Below are 12,374 nucleotides of genomic sequence, written 5' to 3'. Positions count from 1 at the left end.
GAGAGAGAAAATGTGAAAGAGAGAAAGAAAGAGAGAAAAATAGAGAGATAATTAGAGCGAGCATACTTAAATTCACACTGTACATAAGATAAGATAAGACAGGATAAATACTCCAGATATAACAGACTGACCCTACCCCCCCCCCCCCCCCCCCGACACATAAACTACTGCAGCATAAATACTGGAGGCTGGGACAGGAGGGGTCAGGAGACACTGTGGCCCTGCCCGACGATACCCCCAGTCAGGGCCCGAACAGGCAGGATATAACCCCACCCACTTTGCCAAAGCACAGCCCCGACACCACTAGAGGAATATCTTCAACCACCAACTTAACATCCTGAGACAAAGCCGAGTATCGCCCACAATGATCTCCGCCACGGCACAACCCAAGGGGGGGGCGCCAACCCAGACAGGAAGATCACGTCAGTGACTCAACCCACTCAAGTGACGCACCCCACCTAGGGACGGCATGGAAGAGCACCAGTAAGCCAGTGACTCAGCCCCCGTAATAGGGTTAGAGGCAGAGAATCCCAGTGGAGAGAGGGGAACGGGCCAGGCAGAGACAGCAAGGGAAGTTCGTTGCTCCAGTGCCTTTCCGTTCACCTTCACACACTGCGCCAGACTAACTCAATCATAGGACCTACTGAGGAGATGAGTCTTCAATAAAGACTTAAAGGTTGAGAGCGAGTCTGCGTCTCTCACATGGGTTGGCAGACCATTACATAAAAATTGAGTTTAACCTGTTATGGCTGCAATCCAGATACTACCAGTGAAAATAGAGGGCGCCAAATTCAAACCACAGAAATCTCATAATTACAATTCCTAAAACATACATGTGTCTCATACCATTTTAAAGCTATTCTCATTGTTAATCCCACTAAAGTGTCCGATTTCAAATAGGCTTTTCAGCGAAAGCACTACAAACGATTATGTTAGGTCTCCACCAAACCACAATAAGCACAGCCATTTTCCAGCGAAATATAGCATTCACAAAATGCAGAAATAAAGATAAAATGAATCACTAACCTTGAATTATCTTCATCAGATGACACTCATAGGACTTCATGTTACACAATACATGCATGTTTTGTTTGATAAAGTTCATATTTATATAAAAAAAATCTGAGTTCACATTGGCGCGTTAGATTCACTAGTTCCAAAAACATCAAGTGATTTTGCATAGCCACATCATTCAATAGAAATACTCATCATAAATGTAGATGATAATACAAGTTATACACATGGAATTATAGATATACCTCTCCTTAATGCAACCGCTGTGTCAGATTTCAAAAAAACTTTACGGAAAAAGAAACGCATGCAATAATCTGAGACGGCGCTCAAAAGTAAAAACACTACAGCCACAAAATGGCGTCAACATGAACAAGAAATTATATGATAAATATTCCCTTACCTTTGATGATCTACATCCGAAAGCACTCCAGGAATCCCAGGTCCACAATAAATGTTTGCTTTGTTCGAAAATGTCCGTTATTTATGTCCAAATGCCTTCTTTTGTTAGCGCGTTTGGTATACATATCCAAAAGCTAACTCTGGTCAGCGTTATATCGGAAAACAACTTCAAAAGGTGATATTACCGGTCGAAGAAACATTTCAAACTAAGTACAGAATCAATCATTAGGATGTTTTTAACATATAGCTTCAATAAAGTTCCAACCGGAGTATTCCTTCTTGTCTACGTGAGCAATGGAACACAAGTGACTACCATGAGGAAAAAGCACGATCACAAAATGGCTGTTTGATGAACATCTGATATATTCTGCTCTCATTCACTCCCACAACAACATAGAAGCCTCATTATAATTTCTATTGATGGTTGACATCTAGTGGAACCCCTAGGCAGTGCAACGTCATTCATATCTCAAGGGGATTTCATTGGGGACTGAATACATACAAGCTCAGATTTCTGACTTCCTGTTTTGATTTCAACTCAGGATTTTGCCTGCCAAAATTTGTTCTGTTATACTCACAGACATCATTCAAACAGTTTTAGAAACTTCAGAGTGTTTTCTATCCAATACTAATAATAATATGCAAATATTAGCCACTATGACTAAGGAGCAGGCCATTTGATATGGGCACCTTTCATCCAAGCTACTCAATACTGCCCCTGCAGCCATAAAAAGTTAATAGGAGAAAGCCCTGCCTCCAGCTGTTTGCTTAGAAATTATAGGGACAGTAAGGAGGCCTGCATCTTGTGACTGTAGCGTACATGTAGGTATGTACGGCAGGACCAAATCGGAAAGATAGGTAGGAGCAAGCCCTTGTAATGCTTTATAGGTTAGCAGTAAAACATTGAAATCAGCCCTTGCCTAAACAGGAAGCCAGTGTAGAGAGGCTAACACTGGAGTAATATGATCAAGTTTTTGGGTTCTAGTCAAGATTCTAGCAGCCATCTTTTGCACTAACTGAAGTTTATTTAGTGCTTTATCCGGGTAGCTGGAAAGTAGAGCATTGCAGTAGTCTAACCGAGAAGTGACAAAAGAATGGATACATTTTTCTGCATCATTTTTGGACAGAAAGTTTCATATGTTCGTCAAAAGAGAGGTCAGGGTCCAGAGTAACGCTGAGGTCCTTCACAGTTTTATTTGAGACGACTGTACAACCATCAAGATTAATTGTCAGATTCAACAGAATGTCTCTTTGTTTCTTGGGACCTAGAACAAGCATCTCTGTTTTGTCCGAGTTCAAAAGTAGAACATTTGCCGCCATCCACTTCCTTATGTCTGAAGCACAGGCTTCCAGGGAGAGCAATTGTGGGGCTTCACCATGTTTCTTCAAAATGTACAGCTGTGTGTCATCCGTATTGCAGTGAAAGTTAACATTATGTTTATGAAGGGCATCACCAAGAGGTAAAATATATAGTGAAAACAATAGTGGTCCTAAAATGGAGCCTTGAGGAACACCGACATTTACAGTTGATTTGTCAGAGGACAAGCCACTGAGACAAACTGATATCTTTCCGACAGATAAGATCTAAACCAGGTCAGAACTTGTCCGTGTAGACCAATTTGGGTTTCCAATCTCTCCAAAAGAATGTGCTGATCGATGGTATCAAAAGCAGCACTAAGGTCTAGGAGCACGAGGACAGATGCAGAGCCTCGGTCTGATGACATGAAAGAAGAAAAAAAAATTACGGAAAAAGCATAATCTGAGAACAGCGCTCAGAACCCAAAACAGCCAAAGGAATATCTGCCATTTCGGAATCAACAAAGTTAGAAACAACACCATAAATATTCACTTACATTTGATGATCTTCATCAGAATGCACTCCCAGGAATCCCAGTTCGACAATAAATGACTGATTTGTTCCATAAAGTTCCATCACTTAAGTCCAAATAGCCACTTGTTGTTAGCATTTTCAGCCCAGTAATTTATCTTCATGAGGCACAGGCACTTCATCCAGGCAAAAACTCGAATGGTTCCGTTACAGTTCTTTAGAAACATGTCAAACGATGTATGGAATCAATCTTTAGGATGTTTTTAACATAACACATCAATAATGTTCCAACCAGAGAATTCCTTTGTCTTCAAAAAAGCACTGGAACGAGAGGTAACTCTGTCGGGAGCGCGCGTCATGAGACCAAGGCACTCTGCCAGACCACTGACTCAAAGAGGTCTCATGAGCCCCTCCTTTATAGTAGAATCCTTAATCAAGTTTCAAAAGAAGGTTGACATCTTAGTGGAAGCCGAAGGAAGTGCAACCTCATCCATATCTCAATGTGTGTTCAGTAGGCCAAGCTTGAAAAACTACAAACCTCAGATGTCCCACTTCCTGGTTGGATTTTTCTCAGGTTTTCGACTGCCATATCAGTTCTGTTATACTCACAGACATTATTTTAACGGTTTAGAAACGTTAGAGTGTTTTCTATCCAAATCGACCAATTATATACATATCCTAGCTTCTGGGCCTTAGTAACATGCAGTTTAATTTGGGCACGCTTTTCATCCGGATGTCAAAATACTGCCCCCTAGCCCAAAGATGTTAATGTTACTACAAATATTTAGTAACATATATTGAAATCACAAGTGCAATATACCAAAACACAGTTTAGCTTGTTGTTAATCCACCTGGCATGTCAGATTTCCAAAAAGCTTTACAGCGAAAGCAAACCAAGTGTTTATTTGAGGACAGCTCTCAGTCGACAAAATATTAAAATCAGCTAGCGGCAAAGTAGTTTGGTCACGAAAGTCAGAGAAGCAATCAAATTAATCGCTTACCTTTGATGATCTTTGTATGTTTGCACTCACGAGACTCCCAGTTACACAATAAATGTTTGTTTTGTTCAATAAAGACAATTTTTTTATATCCAAAAACTTTTGCTAAAAAAACATATATCCTTTTGGTTGGCGCGTTTTGTTGAGTAATCCACAGGCTCGTGCAGGTCAAGACGGGCAGACGAAAATTCCAAATAGTATCCGTAAAGTTTGTAGAAAGATGTCAAACGTTTTTTATAATCAATCTTCAGGTTGTTTTTACAATAAATAATTGTTAATATTTCAACGAGGGGCCTCCCGGGTGGCGCAGTGGTTAAGGGCGCTGTACTGCAGCGCCAGCTGTGCCATCAGAGTCCCTGGGTTCGCGCCCAGGCTCTGTCGTAACCGGCCGCGACCGGGAGTTCCGTGGGGCGACGCACAATTGGCCTAGCGTCGCCCGGGTTAGGGAGGGCTTGGTCGGTAGGGGTGTCCTTGTCTCATCGCGCACCAGCGACTCCTGTGGCGGGCTGGGCGCAGTGTACGCTAACCAAGGTGGCCAGGTGCACGGTGTTTCCTCCGGCGCATTGGTGCGGCTGGCTTCCGGGTTGGATGTGCGCTGTGTTAAGAAGCAGTGCGGCTTGGTTGGGTTGTGTATCGGAGGATGCATGACTTTCAACCTTCGTCTCTCCCGAGCCCGTACGGGAGTTGTAGCGATGAGACAAGATAGTAGCTACTACAACAATTGGATACCACGAAATTGGGGAGAAAAAGGGGTAAAATTCAAAAAAATAAAAACATTTAAAAAAATTAAAAAATATTTCAACGGGACGGTAGCCTTTTCAATACAAGAGAGAAAGAAAAGGTCTCGTTCCTGTGTCGCGCGCATGAAGACATCTGGGGACACCGTCAGCTATCCACTGACGTGATGTTATCTTTCTCGCTCATTTTTCAGAATAAAAGCCTGAAACTATGTCTAAAGACTGTTCACACCATGTGGAAGCCATGGGGAAATGAATCTGGTTGATATCCCATTAAATGGAGGATAGGCATGCAATGGAACAGAGAGGTTTCAGAATAACAGCACTTCCTGGTTGGATTTTCCTCTGGTTTTCGCCTGCAAAATCAGTTCTGTTATACACACAGACAATATTTTGACAGTTTTGGAAACTTTAGAGTGTTTTCTATCCTAATCTGCCATATTATATTATATACAGTGGGGCAAAAAAGTATTTAGTCAGCCACCAATTGTGCAAGTTCTCCCACTTATATAATAAAAGCCTTACATTTGAAGATCTTCTTCTGTTGGCACTCCAAAAGGTCCCAGCAAAAGTAAAGTCCTTCTTTATAACCCCAAAATCTCAGTTTAGCTGGCGCTCTGATGAAATGAATCCCAAACGTTACCAATAAACCTCTCCAAACATGTCAAACAACGTTTATAATCAAACCTCAGCTACCCTAATACATAAATCAATTATACAATTTAAGACGGAGAATCGTTTTTGTCTTTCCCGGACAACAAAGTATGTGCTCTCATCCACGCGCATGAAAACACTACAGCCAAAATGGGAGCCAGTTAGAAAAAATACAAATTCTAGCTCATGACAGCCATTGAAAACAGTGGTAGGCTGACATTTTTTGGGGGGGATGGTTTGTCCTCTGGGTTTCGCCCGCCATATCAGTTCTGTTATACTCACAGACATTATTTTAACGGTTTAGAAACTTTAGATTGTTTTCTATCCAAATCAACCAATTATATACATATCCTAGCTTCTGGGCCTTAGTAACATGCAGTTTAATTTAGGCATGCTTTTCATCCGGACGTCAAAATACTGCCCCCTAGCCCAAAGAGGTTAATGTTACTACTTAGCTTCGGCTGGTGTAGGTCCTGACGAACCACGTCCAGATAATTATTTTCACCCCGGACGCTTTGAATTAAAAAAGTTGAGCGAGAGAAAAAATATTAATATAAACGGTCATTAAAAAATAAAAAACATAATGTTGGCAGGTAGCAAAGTAAGGTTAGCAACAAACCACAAAAAACAAGTCTGGTTATCATGTCTCCGATGCTGGGACATATTCAAATAGTAGTCTACTTTACCAGGTACTTTAAACAGCCAGAAGAGGCTGCATTTTTGGAAAGTAAAAAAAAAACTACTGAAATATCACATTTACATACGTTTTCAGACCCCTTTACTCAGTTCTTTGTTGAAGCACCTTTGGCAGTGATTACAGCATCAAGTCTTCGGGGGTATGACGCTACAAGCTTGGCACATCTGTATTTGGGGAGTTTCTCCCATAATTATTTGCAGAAAGTCTTAAGCTCTGTCAGGTTGGATGTGTAGTGTTGCTGCACAGCTATTTTCTGCACAGCTAGTCCGGGCTCTGGCTGGGCCACTCGTCCTCAAGCCACTCCTACATTGTCTTTGCTGTGTGCTTAGGGTCGTTGTTCTGTTGGAAGGTGAACCTTCGCCCCAGTCTGAGGTCCTGAACACTCTGGAGCAGGTTTTCATCAAAGATCCCTCTATACTTTGCTCCGTTCATCTTTGTCTCAATCCTGTCTAGTCTCCCAGTCCCTGCCGCTAAAAAACATCCCCACAGCATGATGCTGCCACCACCATGCTTCACCATAGGGATGGTGCCAGGTTTACTCCAGACGTGACTCTTGGCATTCAGGCCAAATAATTCAATCTTGGTTTCATCAGACCAGAGAATCTTATTTCTCATGGTCTGAGAGTCTTTAGGTGCCTTTTGGCAAACACCAACCGGGCTGTCATGTGCCTTTTACTGTGGAGTGGCTTCCGTCTGGCCAATCTACCATAAAGGCCTGATTGGTGGAGTGTTACAGAGATAGCCGTCCTTCTGGAAGGATCTCCCGCCTACACAAAGGAACTCTAGAGCTCTGTCAAAGTGACCATCGGGTTCTTGGTCACCTCCCTGACCAAGGCCTTCTCCCCCAATTGCTCAGTTTGGCCGGGCGGCCAGCTCTAGGAAGAGTCCAGCTCTAGGAAGAGTCCAGATCTAGGAAGAGTCCAGCTGTAGGAAGAGTCTTGGTTGTTCAAAACGTCTCTCCACCAGGAGGTGCCAGACACAATCACCAAGGTGGAACACGGGAGCCTCACTGCGGTGACATCATTGAGGACCTTTAAGGTTGCAGTGACACATCCATAACCTGAGCTGAAACCAGATTGCATGCCAGAGAGTGTACTATAGACATAAAGAAAACCAGTCAGTTGATTATTGACAAGTTTTTCCAACACTTTTAATAAACAGGGCAAAATAGAAATAGGCCTAAAACAGTTAGGAACAGCTTGATCTCCCCCTTTAAATAAAGGATGCACCGTGGCTGCCTTCCAAGCAATGGGGACTTCCCCAGAGAGGAGAGACAGGTTAAAAAGATTGGAGATCAGCTTGGCGATGATAGGGGCAGCAACCTTAAAGAAGAAAGGGTCTAAACCATCTGATCCAGATGTTTTTGTGGTCAAGTTTAAGGAGGTCCTTTAGCATGGACATCTCAAATACTGAGATGTCCATGCAAAATATACATTTAGTGGTACATTTTTTCTTTGTGGAATTTGATGTGTGCTTGGGGTTAATTTCATTCTCCAGGAAGAAGCAAATGTCCTGGTAGTGTGTAAGGTTCATGATGCTGTTGACCTTAAAGCAGCAATCAGCAGTTGAAACAATAACAAATGGTACTCCCCACCACTATTTTGGTAAAAAGCTGAGGGATGAGGGCTGGAGAAATATAACCACTCTGAAATTCATAGACAGAACTATGGATTCAAAGACATAGAATCCATGATATCACAGTTTTAACCATGTTTTGAGGATATATAGTTTGTTTACAAACTTAAGGGTAAAACAGGTTTATATTGTTAATGGTTTAAGACAGTTGAACTTAGCTCATGAGGCACTTAGGTTATATTCTAAAATAATCAATGGATACAATACACCCAGTCAGAACTGGCAGCTTCATTAAATAGTACCAGCAAAACACCAGTTTCAACGTCAACAGTGAAGAGGCGACTCCAGAATGCTGGCCTTCTAGGCAGAGTTGCAAAGACAAAGCCATATCTCAGACTGGCCAATAAAAAGTAAAATATTAAGATGGGCAAAAGAACACAGACACTGGACAGAGGAACTCTGCCTAGAAGGCCAGCATCCCGGAGTCTTCTCTTCACTGCAGACGTTGAGACTGGTGTTTTGCGGGTACTATTTAATTAAGCTGCCAGTTGAGGGCTTGTGAGGCATCTGTTTCTCAATCTAGACACACTATTGTACTTGTCCTCTTGCTCAGTTGTGCACCAGGGCCACCCACTCCTCTTTCTATTCTGGTTAGAGCCAGTTTGTGCTATTCTGTGAAGAGAGTAGTACACAGCGTTGTACGAGATCTTCAGTTTCTTGGCAATTTCTCGCATGGAATAGCCTTCATTTCTCAGAACAAGAATAGACTGACAAGTTTCAGAAGAAAGGGTCTTTGTTTCTGGCCATTTTGAGCCTGTAATCAAACAAACAATTGCTGATGCTCCAGACACTCAATTATTCTAAAGAAGGACAGTTTTATTGCTTCTTTAATCAGGACAACAGAATTGCAAAATAGTCTACAATAGTCATTTACAACATTAACAATGTCTACACTGTATTTCTGATCAATTTGATGTTATTTAAATGCACAAAAAAATGTGTTTTTCTTTCAAAAACAAAGACATTTCTAAGTGACCACAAACTTTTGAACAGTAGTGTATATGTTACCAGGTGTTGTGTGATATGTAATAATATTTGTGATGTCACCTATATGTTACCAGGTGCTGGGACATGTAATATTACATGTGATGTCACCTATATGTTACCAGGTGCTGGGACATGTAATATTACATGTGATGTCACCTATATGTTACCAGGTGCTGGGACATGTAATATTACATGTGATGTCACCTATATGTTACCAGGTGCTGGGACATGTAATATTACATGTGATGTCACCTATATGTTACCAGGTGCTGGGACATGTAATATTACATGTGATGTCACCTATATGTTACCAGGTGCTGGGACATGTAATATTACATGTGATGTCACCTATATGTTACCAGGTGCTGGGACATGTAATATTACATGTGATGTCACCTATATGTTACCAGGTGCTGGGACATGTAATATTACATGTGATGTCACCTATATGTTACCAGGTGCTGGGACATGTAATATTACATGTGATGTCACCTATATGTTACCAGGTGCTGGGACATGTAATATTACATGTGATGTCACCTATATGTTACCAGGTGCTGGGACATGTAATATTACATGTGATGTCACCTATATGTTACCAGGTGCTGGGACATGTAATATTACATGTGATGTCACCTATATGTTACCAGGTGCTGGGACATAATTGAGAAGACTGAGATGTTTTGGTGGATCATTAAGACACCAATCCTGGCCTCCATCCTGGTGAGTTGTTCAGCCGCTCCTCAACTTTCAACATTAGCATGAAGGGATTCAACTCTCACTCTGATTCCCTCAGAAGTAGGTGTTATGGTTATCACTGTGGAGAGAAGAGTGTTTAGTAAAGTACAGTACAGAAAACCCCATCAGAGTTTAGCAGCAGATCACACCAGTAGAGTTTTGTAGAGTACAGTACAGACCACACCAGTAGAGTTTTGAAGAGTACAGTACAGATCACACCAGTAGAGTTTTGTAGAGTACAGTACAGACCACACCAGTAGAGTGTTGTAGAGTACAGTACAGATCACACCAGTAGAGTTTTGTAGAGTACAGTACAGACCACACCAGTAGAGTGTTGTAGAGTACAGTACAGATCACACCAGTAGAGTTTTGTAGAGTACAGAACAGATCACACCAGTAGAGTTTAGTAAAGTAGAGTACAGTACTGTACAGAACTCACCAGTTTAGTTTAGTCGTTTTTATTAGAGTTTAGAAAAGTAGAGTACAGAACACTCTAGTAAAGTTTAGTAGAGTACAGAAAGCACCAGTATGGTTAAGTAGAGTAGAGTACACAACACACCAGTAGAGTTTTGCAGTGTTTAGTGGAGAACAGTACAGTACAGAACTCACAGTTGAGATTTGAAGGTTACAGTACAGAGCTCAACAGTAGAGTACAGTACAGATACATCAGTAGAGTTTAGTAGAGTTCAGTACAGAACATCCGAGTAGAGTTTAATTGACCACAAAACAGAACAACCGAGTACAGTTTAGTAGAGTACAAAATATAATATACCAGTAGAGTTTAGTAGAGTACAGTACAGAACACACCAGTAGAGTTTAGTAAAGTTCAGTACAGTCCACACCAGTAGAGTTTAGTAGAGTTTTTTTGAGTTCAGTAGAGTTTATTGGAGTTCAGTACAGTCCACACCAGTAGAGTTTAGTAGAGTGCAGTACACACCATACCAGTTGAGTTTAGAACAGTACAGTACAGAACACAGGAGTAGAGTTTAGTACAGTACAGTACAGATCACACCAGTAGAGTTTAGTAGAGTTCAGGACAGACCACCTGAGTATATTTTAGTTGAATACAAAACAGAACACCCGAGTAGACTTTTGTTGAGTACAAAACAGAACACACCAATAGAGTTTAGTAGTGTACAGTACAGATCAAACCAGTAGAGTTTAGTAGAGTACAAAACAGAACACACCAATAGAGTTTAGTAGTGTACAGTACAGATCAAAAAAGTAGAGTTTAGTAGAGTACAAAACAGGACACACTAGTAGAGTTTAGTAGAATTCAGTGGACATCACACCAGTAGAGTTTAGAAGAGAACAGTACACATTACACCAGTAGAGTTTAGTAGAGTACAGGACAGGACAGAACTCACCAGCAGAGTTTAGTAGTGCTTATTAGAGTTTAGTAAAGCAGAGTACAGAACACACTAGTAGAGTTAAGTAGAGTACAGAAAACATCAGTATAATTTAGTGGAGTACAAAACAGAACACCCGAGTAGAGTTTAGAATAGTTTAGTAGAGTTCAGTGCACATCACACCAGTAGCTGAGAAGAGTACAAAACAGAACACCCGAGTAGAGTGTAGTAGAGTACAAAACAGAACACCCGAGTAGAGTGTAGTAGAGTACAAAACAGAACACCCGAGTAGAGTGTAGTAGAGTACAAAACAGAACACCCGAGTAGAGTGTAGTAGAGTACAAAACAGAACACCCGAGTAGAGTGTAGTAGAGTACAAAACAGAACACCCGAGTAGAGTTTAGTAGAGTACAAAATAGAACACAACAGTAGATTTTTGTAAAGTACAGTACAGAACACTCCATTAGAGTTTAGTAGAGTTTGGTACAGATCATACCAGTAGAGGTTAGTAGATTACAGTACATAATACCCGAGTAGAGTTTAGTAGAGTACAAAACAGGACACACTAGTAGAGTTTAGTAGAGAACAGTACACATCACACCAGTAGAGTTTAGTAGAGTACAGTACATATCAAGCCACTAGAGTGTGGAAGAGTTCAGTACAGATCACACCAGTAGAGTTTAGTAGAGTTCAGTACAGTCCACACCAGTAGAGTTTAGTAGAGTTTATTAGAGTTCAGTACAGTCCACACCAGTAGAGTTTAGTAGAGTTCAGTACAGATCATACCAGTAGAGCTTAGTAGAGTACAGTAGAGAACACCTGAGTAGACCTTTGTTGAGTACAAAACAGAACACCCGAGAAGAGTTTAGTAGAGTTCAGTGCAGAACTCACCAGTATAGTTTAGTAGAGTACAGTACAGAACACAACAGTAGAGTTTAGTACAGTACAGAACACAACAGTAGAGTTTAGTAGAGTACAGTACAGAACACAACAGTAGAGTTTAGTTCAGTACAGTACAGAACACAACAGTAGAGTTTAGTAGAGTACAGTACAGAACACAACAGTAGAGTTTAGTAGAGTACAGTACAGTACAGAACTCACCAGTTAAGTTTACTAGAATACAGTTCATAACTTACGAGTAGAATTTTGTAGAGTTTAGTAGAGTACAATAAAGAACACACCAGTAGAGTTTAGTAGAGTACAATACATTACCCACCAGTACAGTTTAGTAGAGTACAGTACAGATCACACAAGTAGAGTACAATACAGAACTCAACAGTAGAGTTTAGTAGAGTACAGTACAGCACACACCAGCAGAGTTTAGTAGAGTACAGTACA

At 41.1% G+C, this 12,374-nt stretch overlaps 1 protein-coding gene across 1 annotated transcript in view; it reads left to right on the top strand.

Moving 5' to 3' along the window:
* The window catches only part of LOC139366648 (vasoactive intestinal peptide receptor 1b), a 319,811-nt gene that overhangs the window by 295,586 nt on the left and 11,851 nt on the right, over positions 1 to 12,374 (top strand). Inside the window, exon 9 of the mRNA XM_071104323.1 lies at positions 9,600 to 9,672. Within this exon, the coding sequence (XP_070960424.1) occupies positions 9,600 to 9,672 (73 nt within the window). The remainder of the gene's footprint in view (positions 1 to 9,599; positions 9,673 to 12,374) is intronic.

This window comes from Oncorhynchus clarkii, chromosome 15, assembly GCF_045791955.1.
Source record: "Oncorhynchus clarkii lewisi isolate Uvic-CL-2024 chromosome 15, UVic_Ocla_1.0, whole genome shotgun sequence".
NCBI lineage: Eukaryota > Metazoa > Chordata > Actinopteri > Salmoniformes > Salmonidae > Oncorhynchus > Oncorhynchus clarkii.
The sequence above is the reverse complement of the archived record's forward strand: the minus strand, read 5'-3'. Positions and strand labels throughout refer to the sequence as shown.